Source organism: Vicugna pacos, chromosome 16 (genome assembly GCF_048564905.1).
Source record: "Vicugna pacos chromosome 16, VicPac4, whole genome shotgun sequence".
NCBI lineage: Eukaryota > Metazoa > Chordata > Mammalia > Artiodactyla > Camelidae > Vicugna > Vicugna pacos.
Window position 1 is genome coordinate 34,670,749 of NC_133002.1, and position 20,385 is coordinate 34,691,133.

General features: G+C 49.4%; 1 protein-coding gene across 2 annotated transcripts in view; it reads right to left on the reverse strand.

Moving 5' to 3' along the window:
* Positions 1-5,288: 5,288 nt before the first annotated feature.
* The window catches only part of LASP1 (LIM and SH3 protein 1), a 39,848-nt gene continuing 24,751 nt past the window's right edge, over positions 5,289-20,385 (reverse strand). For both annotated transcript variants that reach the window (XM_072938821.1, XM_072938820.1), the window contains exons 6-8: positions 11,284-11,431; positions 10,904-11,007; positions 5,289-8,335 (exon numbers count right to left, since the gene is read on the reverse strand). In XM_072938821.1, coding sequence (XP_072794922.1) covers positions 8,162-8,335; positions 10,904-11,007; positions 11,284-11,431 — 426 coding nt within the window. In that variant the 3' untranslated portion in view covers positions 5,289-8,161. The remainder of the gene's footprint in view (positions 8,336-10,903; positions 11,008-11,283; positions 11,432-20,385) is intronic.

Consider the following 20,385-nt stretch of genomic DNA (forward strand, 5'->3'; position numbering starts at 1 on the left):
TCGTTTCAACTGTGTATGGATACAGACTGAAAAGCCTTGATCTGGTAAAAGACTTCAGAGCGAGCTCGACTGGAGACTGTACCATGAAGATCTATAGCCCCATAATTAACTGCGTTAACTCAAACCCTCCAGTATACTGACACTTGCCCTAATTACCTAGGTAAGAACATAAGAGCCGCTATCTTGACTGAAAGTGCAAAGTTTTAATTTGAAGCACAAGTTATACCAAAGAGTCAGAGGAATGTTTTAGTGGGAAATGTAACGTCAAGGACTCCACGGACAACTGAAGACCATCCCTGAATATATTAATGATCAGAGCCATGCTTCTTGCATTAGCATATCTGTCCGATGACCTCTTTTTGTTACACACCACCATGTAGTATTGTGCTTGTTAATATTCCCTAAACAGCTTAGGCAAATTATCACTGATATATGTTTGGGGTAAATAAATATTTTCATTTTCTCCTCACAATGTGGCTGTGGGAGACAAAAAAGAATTTTGCTGCTGAGTTGATATAAAATGTCATTTGGGGAGAGCAAAAATCAGGCTATTAGTAAGATATGAAGAGTTTGTTCCATGGGAATTTTGTTCTCAAAGATGTAGTTTCCAAAGATAATACATCCCAGAATTGTAGAATTTTAAAATGGAAAGGGGCATTAACAGTTTTCTCATCCAGTGACTTCATTTGTCAGAATAAACTGAAGCACTGAAGGTCAAACGGATTATTGAAGGTCACATAATTTGTTGCCAAGACAAGCTTCTAGAACTTTGTTTTTTCTTGGCTAGAATTTTAAAAGAAAAGTTTTCCATTTCAATTGTGACATATACTGCCTCCATTTTCTTTTTAAAGCATGGAAATTGAACACAATGTTATGAATAAAAACTCTTAAGTTAATCCTTCTCCTTGTTTATTTTTAAGTAGAAAGAAAAATCGAATGTAGAACTATCACGATGGACTACTCAAAGGAATAGATACCACAGATTCGACACCCTAGTCTATTCTGGCCTGCCAAATTAATGGTTTCTTCAACTCTAACAGAAATATGTTGAAATTTTTTGTTTAAGAAAAGGAAAATTTGACAATATAAAAACCCATTTATTTGAGTGTAAGAGAGATTTTTCCCAAATAACAAGTAAGGTAAGTAAAGACATCTTGTTTCAGTAATTTATAATTCAGCTAGGCAAAAAGGATGAGGACTGTGTAACTGTTTTTCTCTTTAAATGAGAAGCTGGAGCACAAGAGATATGGAGTGGGGAAGATATGAAAAATCTAAAAACTCAAATGACAAGTTCCTTCCAGAGAGTGAGACACGGGAAACCACACAACCCCAGATTGTGCAATCTCTAAAGACAGTGATAAAGTGATTGCTTCATAGTTGAAGAGACAACAGACTTTTGAACTTACAAGGGAACCGCTGTGAGGGAGAAAGGAAAGAATGTATTCTAGCATAATATGCAGGTGCATTTAGACCTAAGGAATGGCTATCAAAATGAACTTTTGAGCAGTTCTCCACAGTAACTTTAACAAGCCTACATTGGAGCTCTCTGTGTTCTCGACAACCCTCTATTTCCAACTTAAACGCACGCAGCATCTGCCAGCCATGCTGCTTTCCTGATGTCCCAGCTGAGTGGCTCTGCCTCTGAGTTCAAAAAACCCCTTGCTTGACAGAGGTTAACCATATCCGGAAGGCTCTGGGAGAGGTCTGCTGGGCAGCAGGACTGCTGCTGTTGATAAGAGGCCTCTCGTTGGACTGGAGTCCAGGAGCTGTAGGAAACCCAGAAACAAGAAGTCTCAGATGGGAACAGCAGCAAAAGTATCAGCTCCCGATACTGCCCGAGAAACTACGGCAAGAGTTAGGAATCCCTCCCTCCTCTCTGCCAAGCCCACAGTTGTAAAAGAATTGACATCTCCCCCAGAAGCCCATTCCCAGGTAAATTTCATTTGCTATCTCATCCTCAAGTCAGAATGAGTCATTAGTTAATTAATTAATGCAATTATCCTGGCATAATTATAAACCACTCTGCTGCCATATAGAGATGGGTTTTACCTTTAATTACCAGGAGAAAATGGACAACTTGGAGTTTGAGCACCTAACTTGAAGAAAAAACTAGGAACTAATAGTCCCTCCCGCCATGCACACCACTCCCAACCCATTCGGCCTAAAAATCCTTCACATTGCGGGTTTTATTTTTCGTTTAAAAAATTATTTCTTTTAATTAGGTTTCAAAGCAAGATGTTGGCATTTCCTAATCTTTTCAGAGTGGTCTGGGAAATGCTACATCAATGCATCTGAGGGAAAAATTAGGAAAGCAAAATCTCTTTTAATTTTGGATTTGAATCAATACCCGAAATGACCAGAAGCAAAAATCCACCGGTGCGTCAGCAGGCAGGATGCTCGACCAGTCAGCTTCATCCTTCCCCCTGAGCTGTTCTCCTGCAGGCTCCACGCCGTAGCTGCAGGCCCCTAGAGCAGATAGATAATGTAGGACAGAATGACCAGGCCTATAATGGCAAAGAACATCAGGATGAAAATATCCAGCATTGTGGAGCCCTTGGCCACGGAGGCCTCTGGATTCCAGGAAAATATGAGTGGTGAGCACGGAGGTTGCAGTCAGTGGAGAGAAATGGCTCCCTCTTCCCTCCACTGCTCAGCCCTCCCCTTCCCCTCCCCCCTCCCAGGGCCTGAGACTCAGGGATGCTGCAGCTCCATCAGCAGCTTACTTCCCTCCTCCCACTCCCTCCACAGCTAGCCAATCACAAAGCCCTGGAGCCTGTAACCAAGGAACTGCTCGATTTAAACCAGGCAGAAGTGAAGAGGCTCAATTTCTCCCCAGGAACCCAATCCTATCCCTTTGTATCTAAATGGAGTCTGCATGTTATGGAAGTAGGAGGAGATCTGATCTGTATCCAGATGCCCTGGGAATGAATCCTCCTGAGCGCCTTTCTTCCTCCTCTTCCCTCTCACACATCCCTGGCAAATGAACTCGGAAACTGATGGTTGGGGGTTGGGTGGGTCATTGGTATGTGGTAAAGTCACATTGTGGAGGGACAGGGATGAAAGTCTCAAGTGAGTCTCAGATGCGTCTCTGGGGATGGAGCTAACACTTATGGGATTCCTATACTGTGTCACACATGGCACACATGGTGTCATTTCAACTTCTCCACTAGTCTTTTATAGATGAGGCTCAGAGATGGTCACGAACTTATCTAACGCTTCCTTGGAAAGAGCAGAGACCAAGAGTCAAAACTAGGCTTGCCCACCCTGGAGTCCACATTCTTCTCTTGCCCCAGACTGGCCCACCATGTTAGTCTGAAATGCGCCCCCCACCCAGCCCCACCTGCACTTCTCAGTTTGTGATGCATTTTGCTCAGATTGCTCCATTTACAGTGGGAACACCACAGGTCTCTCCTCCAATGATTCCTTATCTCTTTGTGGTCGTCTCCCACATCCTTGTCCTCTTTTGTATCCTCTTCGGAGCTCAGCGCAGTGTTACACCCAGAGAGGGCACTAAAAGAACTCTCAGTTACGCCCATCCCTGTGCGGTAAGTAGAAATGCAACCTTAAGTGGCTTCTTCTGAGGGGAAAGGAGAATTGGCGTTTTATAGTTTAAGCTGGGTGGCGGGTACTCACATCTTCTGTTGTTTTTATGCCTTTTGCTTATTTCCTATTACATTTAAAAAACAGCAACTCCCTGCAACACCTCTGAGACCTGGTATCCTTGGCTCCTGCCTGACTAGTTCCTTGGAAGGATGCGGGCTGCTTTCTCATGCTAAGCCTCAGGAACTTAGGCCACTTCTAGAAGGGGGGTCTAGAAACTCTTGGCATTGGCTGGTGCCGGGAGGCAGGGCACAGAGCTTGCTTGTGAGCAGGGAGTGGGGACTTGCTGGTTCCCTCCCAAGCAGACCGCCCCTGAAATCACTCTGGAGGAGAATGAAGCCTCCTGGGGAGAGGGGGCTGCAGCTCCGCAGACAAAGGAGACAGGCCTCCAGGAGGCAAGATTTGCCTCATCCCCTTCAATTGGATAAATATTAGGCAGCCTGTGCCTTCGCCTTCGGTGGGGGAGCAGGTGTCAGTACTGTTTAATTATCCCACCCAGCGCTGCCTCAGACACTCCTTAGCCTGCTCCAGCCCCACTGAGGCAGCCGTGTCATTCCCTGATTACAAAGGCTCAGTTTGGGGAAAGCCCTCTTCTTCTCCACTCTGCTGCCATCCTGAAGCCAGAATTAAGACCATCCTGCACCCCAAGCGGGCAATGCCCCTCCCTCCAAAGCCACGGCACCTGAGGCTGATTGCTGATCCCAAGTTGGGGCCGAAAAGGTCTGGATCCCTCTCTACCATTGTCCCCTTCCCAACCCCACAGAAAAGAGGAGGCTGCCTGGCCTTCTGGTCAGAGGTCAGACCCAGGGCACCTGCAGCAAAGAACAGAGTATGGGAGATACCAGTGGGAGGGGGGCAAAGGGCATGGGTGCACTGCTGCTGTGGCAAGGTCATGTGGGGCTGGGAGCATCACACCAGGCTGCTCAGACCCTGTCACTGGATATACAACTTCCACCAAACCACTGCCTTTCTGGGCTTCAGTGAACCCCATCTGTGTGATGGACAACACACAGATGCTACTCCTCTCCCAAGGCTGTTAATAAGGTCAAAGGGGAAAAAATGTGTTGAAGATCACATTCATACGGCATCGTTGAGTGCTGCTTTGGGTTGCCAGACCACCCTGTAGACGGCGTCATCCACGTCTTACCCCACTGTTGACTATCCCAGGCCCTGTCATTTTATTCCTCAAACATGCGCCAAGCTCTGCCTATGGGGAAGGCAGAGCCCAAACTGTCCTCCCAGCTGAGCTTTCATTAATTCAACAAATATTGGTTGAGCAGCTCTGTGCCTGGCCCTGGGCAGGCAGTGGGGTTGGAAAAATGAATTAGCTCCATTACCTGCCCCATGAGTGCACTGGCTACTGAGGGGGACAGGTACCCAGCAAAGTAGGACAATAAGAGGAGAATATGGGGGCTCAAGGAAGCTTCTGAGCGTGTCACCAAGCTGGGCAGAGGGATGTAGCCAGGAGTAAGTTGGTGAGTTCTCCAGAAGGAAGTAGGTGCCAAGGCCCCCATCAGAGAGCAGGTACGCCACCGTTCCCTTTCTCCCAGAATGATGGCTTCCAGAGTGGTCCTTCTCCCGCTGAAGGGCGGAGAGGCTCCCAGGAGAGTGATGGGCCAATGCCCCCAAGCAGACAGGCCACACACACACATACAGCAGTGCCTCAGAGCCAGAGAGATAACCAAGTCTGCAGGTAAAAATTATACTTTTATTTGAGTCACCAGGAGAAAGATTCACTTGTGGTCCAAGTCAAATGTTCAAAATCATAACAGGCCAGAAAGATTTGATCCCAAGCAAAGCCCATGAGGGAGGGGACCAAAACAGACCAAGAAAAGACGACCACCCCATAGAAAAACATGAACGGACGGCTTCACACACACGGATGAAATGTTCGGACAGAGGCAAATTTCACATGGTCATTTCTGTTTAAATACAGGTTTGTGGGGTGGTATTTTTTTCCAGCTATTAAAAAAAAAAAGGCCCAAAAGTGCATATGTGAGGGGGAAAAGGCAGAAATTAAGCAATAAGTAGTTTTCCCTGGAGGGACATGAGGAAGAAAACCAGAAGCAATATTGAGAGAATTCACTTTTCTCACCATTGGGCTCCTTGTACTTTATTATTGGTCCACTAAAGTTATATTCACATTCTAGCTTTGATGCATCTTCTTTCCTGGGATTAGACTGGCTAAAAACCCTCTGTGAACTGCAAGAAAAGACTGAGACTTGGCTCAGTCCTTGAGATTCTGTGCTCTTCTAGGGATGGATGGTTCTGGAAAGGAATAAGGACTCCCAGCAGCTCCTGGGTCCCTCAGCACCAGTGTGACAGTCCCTCCTCTCTCTGGGGGTGTGTAAGAAAAGGTCCCCTATTTTTAGGGTGGGAGGAGCAGAGGGCTGGCAGCAAGATTCCAGTGGCTGTTTTGCCTTGTTTTGGAAGGAAAATTAAGCTGAGTGAAAACAGGCTGCCTGCTTGCTCCTCTGGGCGCTGCCCGCTCACCAACCTCCCAACCGCAGGTTCTCCAACAGGATGTGTCTCTGACCTTTGGTCCCAGAATCCACATTGTGCTTTGAAGTCAAGAGGAAACAGAATGGACCAGTCTCTGCCCTAAGGCTCCCCAAATTGTTCCCTCTTTGCCTCCCTCATCCCCCTAATTGCTCAATATAAGACACTCCACCTGCCCTCACCTCGGCTGCAGCCAAGGAGGAAAAAGGATTGGTCAGGCAGGGGGTTTAACCCTCTGATTTGGGGTAAATATTCCCAAGTCAACTCACAAGCAGTGAGGACTTGATTATTTAATATGCCCACGGGCCCCTCCCTCTCCTACAGGACACAAGGATGCAAAGATGTCAACTGTGGGGCCCGAGTGGACCCAGGGTGAAGATGGGAGGGGGACAAGCAAGCCCAGAGATGACTAAAGCCAGGCAAGGTCATCACACCCACCAACGAGCGAGAAAGGGACTAGGAGATAGCACCATCTTTCCCTCTCTCATCCTGGCTCTGTGCTTCCAGTTTTGTAGCCCTGGGACCCTCTCCCTCTGCTTCAGCAAGGCTTTAGGTAAATGAGGGGGAGGCCTAGGGGCAGAGAACACAGTGTAAGGGACACAGGGTCCTCTGGTCCCCTACTCTGCAGCCCAGGACACAGAGATGGGGGAAGAGAATATGTCTGGAGCCACAAACTTTTGCCCCCATCCCCTCCCCAGCAAGCTACAGGCCCCAACATCAGCCCCCAAATACGCAATCACCCCTCATTTCTGCCCTGCCCATTGGAAAGGGGGATGGTGGGCTTCCCCATTTGGGGCCACAAGGAAAAGGAGGGATTTTTCACTCCCAAGAAAACATAAGGAATTCTCTCCCCCAGGGCCTCCCCTCTCATTGTGGGTTTTGAGGAAAACAGGGAAGGCAGTTCCTCACATGGGCTGCACCCCACCTGCTTCTCTCATGCTCACACTCACTCCAGCCTGTCACAGACACCTGCAGACATGCACTCCTCCCCCGCCCCCATGAGGTCCTGCAGATACAGAGGGGCCTGTGGCTTCGCACAGTCCAGTCCACCTGGTGTCGGGCCGGAGTTGGGGGGTTGGGGGGCCATGGAAGGCCAGAGACATCTTCCCAGGAGGAGGGGGGAGGAGAGGCGGGTAACCAGATCTCAGGGGCTGGGCTGTGCAGGCTGGGAGGCCCAAGCCTTCCTCTTTTTTTAAGTATATGTGCTGCGAAGCGAGCACCAAGCGTTCCTCATTCTACCTTTCAGAACCATGACTTCCAGCCGAGGAAGCAAGCCAGGGACCCTGGAGACTGGGGTGGGAGTGAGGGAAAAGGGCTGCAGAGAGAACACCTAGTTCTCCTCCTCCCCTCAGCTGTCCCTGAAGAAAGGCGAGAACCGGACCCAAGCCGTGCTTCCTGGGGAGCTCCTGGCCCACACCAGGCCCGCGTGGGCGGGAGAGCAAAATCACAGTGTGACAAGGAATGGTGGGGGGAGGGGGTGAATGAATCCCCAAGCAGGAACTTTACCCTCTTCTGTTGCCCTTGAGACGGGGAGAGGGTGGTGAGGGGACACCTTGGAGGGCCAGCAGCCCTGCACAATGGCAGCACCCTCTCCACACCCCCATCCCCGTTCCAGGAGCAAGGGCGGTGGGGTCCACTTCTGGGAATGTGTGGAGTCCCTCCCCTGGGAATCCTGGGGCCCTGGAATGTCTGGGTGGGTGGACAGGAGGGACTGAGGGGGCAGAAAAGAGAGAAGGCAGAGGACTTAGAGCCGACTGGTCTCCCACCCAGACCAGCCCCATGGGCCTCGCCCCCTCCCCTCCCAAGAGCGGTCCACACCTGATCCATCCAGAGAGAAAAATCACAAAGTTGGTCAACGGGAAAACCTGCTGGAGGAAGGAGCCATGAAAGTGGCAGAACAAGGCTTCAGTTGGCAAAAGAAGCTGGAAGAGGGGGAGAATAAACAAGCTGTCGCAGATTTTAAAAAACAGAGACACTGAAGGGTGGACAGGTCACGCCCAGGATGGATGCGATGCAGTGGAATGCACTGAAGATGGATGGGGCAGGGCGGTGCCCAGCGGGCTCAGATGGCCTCCACATAGTTGGCGGGCAGCATCCCCGTGTCGCCGGTGCGCTCCACGGTCCCGTACATCCAGCCGTCATCGATCTGCTGCACGTTGACGATGGTGTCCCCATCCTGGAAGGAGACCTCATCCTCGTCGGCGGCACTGTAGTCGTACACAGCACGGTACCGCTTCTGCAGGGGTAGGGGCACGGTAAGTCAGGGGGGACCCCAGGCAGAGTCTGGGTGAGCAATGGACCAGGACTGGGAGACGACCAAAGGCTGGACCCTACCATGAATTTTCTCACCCCTGTGCCTCACTTTCTGAGAGCATCCCCTCTTTAACAATGTATCTACTAAGGGCCACACACAAGATGGACTGAGGTTACAGTAGCCCTGTTCTGCCTCTTGGAAGAGGCATACCGTGAGGTCTGATGGCCACCATGGCAGGTAGAGTTTAAAAATCTGACATGCCTGTATTAAACATCAGTCTTTTTTTTTTTTTTTTTTTTTTTTGAAGCTGTTGATGATCTGGTTCCCAAGTTCAGGACAAAGACCACCTGGGAGAAAAACCTCCAGGTGGCACAAGAGGTTAACTATCAGGCTCCACCTTACCTCGGCCAAAGTCTCATGCTTCAGCTCCGGCTCTGGGAAATGTCCAGTAAAAGCACTTGAAATCCAACTGTGATCTTGGAGGTGGGCAAGATTCTAACATCCTCTGACTCTGACTGCCCTTGACATCGACTTGTCTTTGGGGGTCAGCTCAGCCTCTGTGGTCCCCCAGGCCAGGCCCTGGGATCTATGTGGATCCATCAGAAACCTCCAGGATCTGCCCCCACAGCCCCACCCCACCGCCAGGACCCCTGTTCAAACCTTCTGTTTCCAGCCTCTGGCCTGCCTCCTCCAACTGTTCATCCATTGTGATCTTAGGGGGAACTTTCCAAAAAGCAAACTTGATGATGTTACTCCCTGGCTTTAAATCCTTCAGAGGCCCCCTATCCTCTTTAGCACAAAATTTCAAGCTCTTTTTTTTTTTTTTCAAGCAGCAGAAACCAGCTGCATCAGCCCCAAAGGCTATGGGATTAAGAAATCACACCCCTCTCTGAGTGACTGAAGGGATCTCTCACTTTTATCACCAACACCTCTTGGGCCAAGTCACCAACATCTATGCCTGCATCTTGCAACAGCCGCTTAACTCATCTCACTGCTTTCACCCTCAACCCTCTCCTGCCACTTCTCAGCACAGAAGCCATCTTTTAAAAGCACAAGTCAAACCCCTTACTCAGCACAGCTCACCAGTCCCAAAGGCTTTCCTGTGGCCTACAAATCCCTGCATGATAGGATCTTAATCCCTACCCTCTTGTCCTCTCTAGTCACTTGAGCCTGCCTGCTGATCCTTGAACTTTCCTAGACTATTCCTGCCTCAGGACCTTTGCACTTGCTGTTCTTGCATCACTTACTCCTTTCCTGAAAACTCTGCTGCTCTCTTCTCTCCTCACTCTGCTGTCATTTTCTACACAGCCTGTGACACTCTCTGACCTTTGGTTATATATCTACTTATTTATTGCTTGTGTTTGTCTCTCTGACTGGAATGTAAGCTCCAAGAGGGCAGGAAGGTAGACTTTCATTCAGAGCCAAATCCTTCATGTTCAGGAGAGGCTTAGTGAGAATCTGAAAGACTGGCTGGTCTATCCGGAACCTTATCCTTCAGATGACCTCTCGGGCCCACCTGAGACCCCAGATAGCACTGACAGTCCCTCGTTTGTGTGTCCAGAGCTTGAGGCTCTGGCAGGCCACTTATGCAAGGCTATTTTATTTCTCTGGGGTCTCTGAGCTACTCTGAAATCCAAGGTACCCAGCAGAGGAGCTGAGCTGGGCTCCACCTGTCAGCAGAGTAAAGCAGCAGGACTTACAGACCGAACTTCAACCCCACCTCCTAGTTTGCTAGTTCGTTTCATCACCAAAGTTGACGAGTGCCTGCTCTGTGCCTGGCTCAAGAGTAGGTGAACCAAAGGGACGCTGCCCTATCCACAGAGAGTGTCAAGTCTGGGGGTGGGGTGGGGGGGACAACACACACAGACAGAGATGACAAATCCAGACAACTGTTTTCAGTTGGAAAACATGTTCGGAAGGAAACCAGTGGGGTGGAGTGACAGAAATGCCGGAGGAGACCCACTTGACATGGGGTGGTTTGGGAGGCCCCTCAGAGGCAGGAGCAAGCTGAGATCTGAAGGACATGGAGGGTCATCCTCACGGAGAGTGGGGTTGCAGGGCCCAGTCTGGAAGGCCCCAAGCAGAAAAGTGCTTCGCATGCTCCCCAGTCACTGAAGTAAGGAAACTTGGGCCGGGGGTGGGGAGATGTGACTCGCCCAAGGTATAGTTTCAGGCGGACCACAGGGCCCCAGTTCCAGCCCAGGGCTCTGCCCACTCACCACACTTCCCCTCTGCTCAACAGGCTGAGACTTGGAAGGAGGGTATAGCTCAGTGGTAGAGCACATGCTTAGGATGCCCGAGGTTCTGGGTTCAGTTCCCCTGGACCTCCATTAAAAAAGAAATTTTTTTTTTTAAGAAGCTGAGACCCCTGTCACCTGCACATGGAAACCGAGCTGGAGTCAAAGGTCAGAGGAAGCCAGGCCTCCTGTGTGGGTTTTCTAAAGAGAGTCCAAGAACTATGTCCAAGGAGCCTTCTCTAGGCCCACCCACCCCTGGCCTCCTCAGGCCGCCCACCTGCCTCCCTGTCCCACCTCCACCAGGGCTGCTCACCCCGCCCCCGCCCGGGGCGCTGCGCTGTACAGAGACCGGGGCTGCAGGCTCCTTGTAGCCGCCGTAGGACTGGGCTGCCTGCTGCTGCTGGGGCTGCTGGTAAACTGGAAGATGGCAGGAGATGGACTCAGAAACTGTCTTGCCAAACCCAGCCCTTCCCAGAGCCCCTCCCTTCCTCCACGAAGCCCAATTCATGTATTTCCACCCCGCCACAAGCTTGTTCAGTTCCCACTTCCCCAAGGCTCCTGTCTCGGTGTGCACACCGGCTGGAGTTGGGAATTTGGCAGCAGAGGCTGAGTGTCCCCATCACACCGGGAGCCCAGCTTAGGCCCTAACCCTGGTGCTCACACCCTCGGTGGGGATGGGACCCTCACACTCACCTGGGGTGCTGGTCGGGATGTGGTGAGGCTGCTGCTGCTCCTGGGGTCGCCGGTAGCTGCTGTCCTGGGGATCTCGGCGCTCGGGCTCCATGCCCTCACCCCCGCTGGGACCCATGCGGCTCTTCTCGAACTCCTCATGGTATTTTATCTGCAGGAACAGAAAGCGCTGAGTGAAGGACCCAGAGCAAACCAACCAAAGCTCTCCTTACATTGCCACTCAAGATTCTGGGATGGGAGAGACTCCTGGAGGTCTCCATGCAGAGACAGCCGGGTTCTCATTGGGGGTCCACCAGTCATGTGCCCTTGGACTAGCACTTAAATTTTGCCAAGCCTCAGTTTCCACTTCTGTAAAATGAGACATCAGTGTCTCCCTCAGGGGTTGCTAGAGGATGCAATGGAATGATGGGTGTAAAAGGGCCATGTAAACTAAAGCACCAGACAAATGTAAGCAATCATTTTTATGTGCTTGTGGTTGGGGCTGGGGCTGCCCTGCTTCCACCCTAATCCACAGCAGCACTAGCAGCTGATAAATTTCCCGCTGATAAAATAGCAGCAGTCAATTTCCTGTTTACTGAGCACCTACTACGTGCCAGGCACCATGCTAGGTGCCCTGCATCTCGGGCTCATTTTACCTTGCCAGTATCTACAAAGGGGTCCAGTACAGTCGCCATTTAACAGACTAGAAGGAAACTAAGGCACTGACAAGCAGAGTGAGTTACTCAAGATCACGGAGATTCTAGAGTCTGTGTTGAGGACCCGAGCCTATGGGGATAAGAAATGCCCTGAGGGTAAGTCCTTATCCACAAGATGGGTTCCTTCTCTTCTCAGGTGCCAAAAATGAGCAAAAAGCGGTCTGGAGAAATCACATGTCCCACTGAGCACCTAGCAAGGGCTGGCTGAACTGAACACACCAGGACCCTGGAGATCCTCCAGAGCTATGTTCCTAAAATCTGGTTTCCAGACTAGATTCTAACAGGCCTGAGCTGCCTGTTAGAATGCAGGTTCCAGGGCCATCCAGAGACTCCACAAAATCAGGACTGGGGTTTAGGAATATGCACTTTTAAAAGCTAGCCAGCTGAGTCTGAAGCAGGCTCGAGTTTGAGAACCCTCTAAAGTAGAGGCTGGCAAACTCTGATGCATGGGCCCACAGCCCGTTTGCTCATGACCCATGAGCTAAGAATGGTTTCCACATTTTTTTAATGTTTGGGGTGGGCAGAATTAAGAGGAGTAAGATTGGTGACACATGAAATTCCTATGAAATTCAGATTTTGGTATCCAGAATAAAAGTTTACTGGGGCAGTCACACCATTCATTTACCTGTTTATTATCTCTGGCTGCTTTCAATCCATCACTGCAGAGCTGAGTAGCTTCGACAGGGGCCCTGGGACCCCCAAAACCTAAAATATTTACTATCTGGCTCTTCACAGAAAAAGCTCGCTGACCCCTGCTTGCCCAAATACACTGACTGCATATTCCTGTGGGTAAAATCTGTTTTAGCACAATCCTCCCAAATTGCATCTATTTTATAAAGTACACACAAGTGTCACTTTACAAATACGAAATGTCTACTGTAAAACTTACACACAAAAATATGAATAAAACAAAGTATGAGATGAAGAAGAACCAGAGCCAGGAGTTCTAGGGCTTCCTCTCTGCACTCTCAGTGGCACGTGGCCCACACCCCACCTTGGGGGTCTATTTAGCTTTTGGAGAGGAAACTGGTAAGGAGGAAGCAACCAAGGAGAGGCCTAAGGACCACGGTTTGAATGTTCCAGGAGCACTGGGCTGGCTGGAGGCTGGGGGAGGAACTGGGGCAGAGAATGACAATAGTTCCCCCTCACCCCTCAGAGGAGCCTCGGAAAGCAGGACACCAAGAGAAAATTGGTCCCGTCCCGAGCAGACCCGGGCCTGAATTCTCGCCAGACCTTGGACCGTGTGACTGGAAGTGGGTTCTCATTTCCTGTTCACCAGGATCCTGCCCTGTGCTTCTCCCAGTGGAAAATGGGGTCAGGGAGAGGGGACAGAGAAAGGAGCCAGGGCAAAGCCTGCCCTGTTTCCAGGAGCAGAGGAAGGAGTGACCCTGTGCCCAAAAACCCCAATCAAGCTGCCCCAGGCCAGGTAGCCCTCACTGGCCATCCCCTCCCACTTTTTCTGCTGTCTCCTCTCCCCTCCTTCGCATCCGCTTTGCAAGGAGGGCAAGAGCTAACACCTGGCCAGGGAGGGCTTATACAGGAGTTGTTAGGCTAAAGGTCTGCAGGTGTGGTCAACTGGGAACACCTGCAACGCTCTCTTCTCTGCTGTGGTTGGACGGTTACCCACTGCAGCCTGGGTTGGAGGAACAGGCAGGGCCACAGCAAAGCCCAGGATGGGCCCCATCTGGAGGCAGAGAGTGTCTCACTTAGGGCCCCCTCCCCCCCCCACCCAAGCAGGGACTCACACCCACACGGTGAAATAAACTGAAGGGGAGGAGGCAGCCCCAGTCAGACTGCAACCCATCAGGTCCCCCAACTCCCACACAGAAGAGCACCCAGGGGTGAAGTTCAAAGACACAGGACCAGGGTCCTGCTCTCAGACTCCTAAGACAAGGGCAAAAAGTGAGTCTCCCCCAGCCCCACTCTCTGTGAGCCCCATCCACTGGTGAGGGGTGGGGTTGGGGACAAGGAGAGGCCTCTAGGCTCATAAGGCAACTGGCCTTCCGACTTTTGTCCAGGGGTGGGAAAAGGTCAGCTTCCCGTGTTTACTTTCTGTTAATGAAGAGGCCTGACCCCAGGAACTGCTGACCAGGGGAGGGCAAGCACACACATGGAGGCGGACAAGGCCTGCGCCAGGCCCTGAGGGAGCCAGGAGGTGGGCTGAGGGGCAGGGGGCTCTGATGCCGGGGCTCAGCTACGCTGGCTGATAGCCCACTCCTCTGGGTGTGGCTGTCTGCACCAGTAAAGGGGTGACTCTGAGGAAGAAGACATGTCTGGGTCCCAGCTCCTTTCTGTGCTAAGGAGCCAAGTCTCCATCCTTCATCTTGGGCGGTGGCATCCCTCCCAAACCTCGTCCCAGGAGCCACGAACCCTTCACTTGCTCATGTGAACCTGGAAGAGTCCCTTCCCCTCTGGGCCTCCGTTTCCTCATCTGCTCCCAGGTGGCCCTGAGGCTCCCAGCGACCTCTAGGAACCCAGCAAACTCCAGCGCTAAAAGCAAATACAGACATGTGTGTGTTTCTGCAAGTGGCTGATGGAATCCATCTTGCTCCTTGAAAAGCCACTATATGTGGGTAAAATTAGGGCCAGCTGATCCAGGAGGACAATGCAGTGGCAGCCTGAATGGAAAAGAACCTTCCTCACCACTGATTCAGGTACCACCTGTTACTATTAATAGTAAGAACCTTGACATTCGCTCAGCTCTTCACACTGAGCTCATATAGGTCGCCTATACTAGCCCTTAGCCCTGACAATAACCACTTGAAAAAGTAAGTTGGATAGGTACACTTTAATTCCCATTTTACCAAAGTTAAATGAGGCTCTGAAGTTAAATGACCTTCATTATTCAGTAAGAGCTGGGCTGGTGACACAAGAACAAAGCCATGACTGGACAGGCCCTTTCCTGGGGCAGAGTGACCACATGCCCAAGTCTGCCCTGAGTCCTAGCTCATGTCTTCTGTTCTGGAAAAATATGAATAGCACCCCCTTTCCCTCTCAAAAGCGATGACAATCATAAGGTCACCCTAACTTTGAGACAAGGCACACCAGGCACTGAACTCAGGAGAGGCAGCACAGAGGGGATCATGGACTAAGATGAGTGAGGCTGCAGCTCCCGTCCGCCTGTGCCAACCTGATAAAATTTCAATCCTCTCCACTTCCTCTCCCTCCTCTGCTCAGCAAATGAGGAAATGGTGTTATTACTTGGCTCATCAACCTAATGGCTTGAGAAGAAAATAGGCACCTTAAAAGGCGTTAGTATATCCAGAAGGGAAAGAAACATTTTCTAGAGGCCAAGGCCCTGGCTGATCCCTCTTCTAAGCCCAGCAAAGTTCTAATCGTCTAAGTGCCCTGAAAAGGGGTCACCATAAGCTCAGAAAGGTCCACAGAGCCCCAGCCAAAAAACTGTCTTGGGCCCCGTAGAAGGACACCACACTCTGCCCAAGATCCAAGGGCACATGGGTGGAGGGGCCCAGGCCCAAGAACCCTCCCCACTCATCCAGGGCCCTGTCAGCCAAGACTCCAGGATGATAGGTTGAGGGTCCATTTCAAAACTAAAGAAAACACATTTTCTCTGCTAGCTGATGTTCTGTTTTCTGAACTCCTGCTCTCCCAACTGTGGTGGAAAACAAAGGTATGACTCCACACTTGTTACCCCGTGATTCCACATCACAGCCAAAAATGGAACATCAGGCTTTGAACGGAATAATCAACTCACCAGCCAGGGTCTGTTTTTTACAACAATGCTTCCGTTTGTTGAGGGCTGCTGTTGTGCCCTGACTTGCACTACTCACTTCCTTTTCTCAGCCAGCCCAAGAACAGTTTATCATTATCACCCCCATTTTACAGATGGGGACACCAAGGCTCAGGAGGGTAGGTAAGGGGTGGGTACATGAGTCCCAACATCAGATCCTGGGTTCTCAACCACCATGTAATGCTGTGCTCCCTATTAGAGAATAATACTATTTTGTTTTTAAAACAGATACAAATCTATAATCAGAGAAATGCCAGTTAAAACCATGGGATACCACTACACAGAATCAAAATGGCTAAAATAAACAGGTCTAAGGATGTAGAGCAATGGGAACTCTCATCATTGCTGGCGAGAGGGTAAATCAGTACGGCTGCTTGAAAAGTAGTTCAGCATCATCTGGTGAGGTTGAAGAAACACACTCTAAGATCCAGCAATTCCACTCCACATTAACACTAGGAGATATGTACGAAGCTGTCCACAGCCATGGAAGCAATCGAGATGCCCGTCAACACCAGAGTCAATAAAATATGGTATAAGCATTACATGGAATGCTATATGACAACAAAAAAGAATAAACTACAGCTGCATGCAAACATGTAGATAAACCTTTAAACCCAATGTTATATGTAAAAATAAATTAAAAAAATTTTTCTTCTGTAGAGCACAGAGAACTCTATTCAATATCTTGTAATAACCTTTAATGAAAAAGAATATGGAAATGAATATATGTATATATATGCATGGCTGGGACATTATGCTGTACACCAGAAATTGACACATTGTTACTGACTATACTTCAAATAATAATAAAAAAAAAAAGTTTCCCAAAGGAGTCACGATACAAAAGAATAGATACTGTATGTTCAAAATCAGGAAAAACTATAGTGTTCAGAAATGCATAGTTACATATTATTAAAATTATAAAGAAAGAAATAGCACACACTTTCAAATATTAAACTACAGAGTTGTCTAACAAGCCCAGCTCCGCGCCATCTGACTCTGAGGGTGGAATTTTCTCTGACTTTACTATTTACTACTAAGGAGGTCCAGACTAAAGGACTGACGCTAACTTAAGAAATATAAGCTGCTAATTATTTCTGACTGAAAGAAATGCAAAGGATTTCTGCCTGTAGCAAGGGTATCTTCAAAGTTTATGGTTTTATGGTCCTGTAGGACATTTACTAGTTCTGAGGCTAAGGGCAGCACACTAAGCAGTTCTGTAGCTAATTGTATCCAGTTCTTTGCTTCACAGACTAAGCATCACCTCTGCCTATCACATTCTCCAGCTGGTTCCTCATAATTAAGTTAATTATAGGATAGATGCTCATGACATTGAGTTATGTTTTTTTTTAACACTTTGAAAACTACTTTGCCAGGGGTGCAGTCATGCTGTTTCTTGATTTGCATGGTGAATACACACACAGGTGTTTACTGTAGGCTACTGGCAGAAAATGGAAAAGTTAAAAGACTTAAAATTGTATACAAAAAAAAAAAATCAATATACAAGTAGATACGTAGGTAAATGAAAGCTTCCCTAGTTGAAGGCAGTGGTTCCCATAAAGGGACCTTAGCAATTAGAGGCTTCCATCCATTACCGCCAACAGACCTCAATTCAAAGGTCAGGATAAATGTAGGCTCACAGCACTTGGCCCTGGCCTCTCACCCCTTCAGATGCCTTTCACGAAGACACAATTACTTACCACAGATGTCTATTTTACTAGCACCTTGTCCCCAAATTTTCCACACATTCTCAATGGCAGATAGCAGCCCAACTTTTCAGCCAAACTTTATTCCGTTCTTTAGCTACAAAGTAGCAAGCAGACAAGTCTGCCTTTAAATGAATAATTGACAATACGTCATACCCTATTCTTGACATTTTCCTCACAATCTCACAATCGCCTTTTAAGGTAGGAACCAGGGTCCTCGTTTTTACAGATGAGGAAACAGAGGCTCAGGGGGCCCTGCCCAGTCATTCTATGACAGAAGCTGGGACTCCCACTCTCACTTTCTCTTCCCACCTCACTGTCTCACCTCTCAGCTGGACTGACGACAGACGACACACATCCAAAGTCTTTAAGTACCACCTGGGGAGACCAGGCATTTGTTTTGAAAATGCTGTGGCTGGTAAATGCTCCAGCACCTTCTCCAGGGAGGCATCTTCATAGCTCTTTTTCGGGGGGGGGGGGCATGGTAGTTAGGTTGTTTGTTTGTTTAATGAAGGTACTGGAGACTGGACCCAGGATCTTGTGCATGCTAAGCACCCTACCACTGAGCTATACCCTCTCTGCCAAATCTGCATAGCTCTTTGCAAAATGACTTGACCTCTGGAAACAGCTAAAAGTCATTTGGTGCTAATCTGCAAAGTGAAAATGGAAAAGTTAAATACAGGAACACTATTTTGGATACAAAACAAAAGGTGGGGCTCTTAACGCCATCTTCCCCAGAACTCTTCTGGAGGAGGGACCAGTTAACAGTGGCTCCAAGTGGGGTTTAAAGTTCCCTGGGGGATCTGGGATGCAGCTAGGCCTGGCATCCTTGATGAAGCCTTTTTAGACTTTGGGTGATGGTTCTCAAACTTCAGGTAACTCAGGGTATGTATTTAAAATGGTGGTTCCTGAGGGAAAAAAAATTCTTTTGTATTTCTTTAATTTTGTAATTTTAAAATTAATTTTTAAATTTTATTTCTTCAGTTTTTAAAATGAGATGATAGGGGTTCACCAACTTACTGTGGTCATCATTTCATGACGTATGTAAGGCAAAGCATTGTGCTGTACACCTTAAACTTACAAGTGCTATGTCAATTATATCTCAGTGAAACTGAGAGAAAAAGCAACAGAAATAACTTTAGAAATAAAGTGCTGCTTCCTGGGCACCACTCTCAGAGATGCTGATTCAGGCAACCTAAGGAGGAGGCCTGTGAACCTACATTTTCTTTTTTTTTTTTTTTAATTTCTATTTATTGTATGTATTTTTAATGGAGGTACTGGGGGTTGAACCTAGGATCTTGTGCATGCTAAGCACGCGCTCTACCACTGAGCTATGCCCACCCCACCCCACAGTTTCAATCAACCTTTTTGAGTGATTCTAATACAGCTATTCGGAGGCCCACAGCTGACAGGCTGTAACTGCATTCACTAAAACCAAAAGTCTTCCATCTCTGCGGTCACACCTCACAGGTCCCAGCTAACCCTGCAAAAGCAGAAGCAGGTCAGGCTCAAGTCACCTCCCCCACCTCAGAGCAGAGGACAATCAGCTAATTGCAGCCCTGTGGTTACTGATAAGATCATTATCGCCTCAGGTGTGGATATCTTGGACAGAGTGAGTTCTGCTACCAAGGCTCCTGAGACATTAACACCTCCAATAACTAGCTGAGGGGAGTGGGGCAGGGAGACATGCAGGTACAACAGGCCGGGTGTGGAGTATTCTGGAAGCCTTCCAGAAAGGGAGGTAGGGATGACTGGGCTTGCTGTCTCTCGTCTTCTAAAACCGACAGGCTGGAAACAATGAGTGAATGTGCTGGGGGGTTGGGTTGGAGGCAGGGAGCGCGTGTCCACGACAGATAGTCTTTCTGAAGCCACAGAAGCTGAAAACTCAAAATTCCAGCTTTGTGCGCCATCCAAGCCTCCCTGCCTTGTTACCCAAGGCTTCCCCTTCCTCTCACTTTCTGTGTGGAGGGCTGAGACCCACACCTCCTGCTTTAGCCTTTGGAGGTCTCAGGGATGCTCTCTGGTATGAGGCCAGGCCCTGGCTTATAAAGAAGCAACTGAGACAGGCTATTGCCAGGCGAGGGGTAAGGATTACAGCCCTCGTAGGCATCCTAGCCCAAGGGAAGCACTCCATTTCCTCAAGCCATGAATTTTAAGCTGCAGGTCAACAGCTTAGTTGCAAAACCCATTCAGTTAAGTCTGCAACCAGCATCTTCAACAAACTAAAATAGAACAGACAATATCCACATGCCCTTTAAGTAGTAAGCCCTCTTTCCGGAAAGTTTTGATTCTGTTTCTAAAGAAATCAGCATGCCTATTCGGTGGCTCGCAGAATGTATTTCAGACTGTAGGTTGCTGTCAGAGTTTCAAAGCCAGAGTCTTGGACATGGCTGGGGCCCTGGCTTCTGACAGCCTCCCTAAGCAAGGCCTAGCCAACTTCTAGAATGAGTGCCGCACACCGAGGAGGTCCGGTGGAGGGCTGGGGAGGGATGTGGAGCCAAGGGGGTAGATGCTGGCTGGACCACCTATAACCCAGGCCCCTGCAGCCTCTGTCCCCAGTTCCTCGGCCCAGAGTGCCACTGGGCAACTTGCCAGCCCCTTCCTGTTCCAGACAGCTTGCCCAGGCCTTCCTTTGTAGGACCTTGTGAAGCATAGGTCTGTGGCCCATGCTCTGTGCTTGTGGCTCACAATAGCACCCCGCCCCTACATTGCCCAAACGTCCCTCGGCAGCCTTCCCACAAGCCCAGAGCCATACAAACTGCAGGTCTTTGGTTCCGCCAAACAGGAAACTGAGGCCTGCTTCCCGGCCACAGGTGCCATGGAGCCCCGCTGCCCACTTAACCACACACAGCCCTACCACAGCCAGACACAGCTGTCCGCTCCAGGCCCAGGAGGGCCAGGCCAGGGGGTGCAGAGCCAGCGGGGCAAAACTGGCTGGGGTTTTTACACAGGA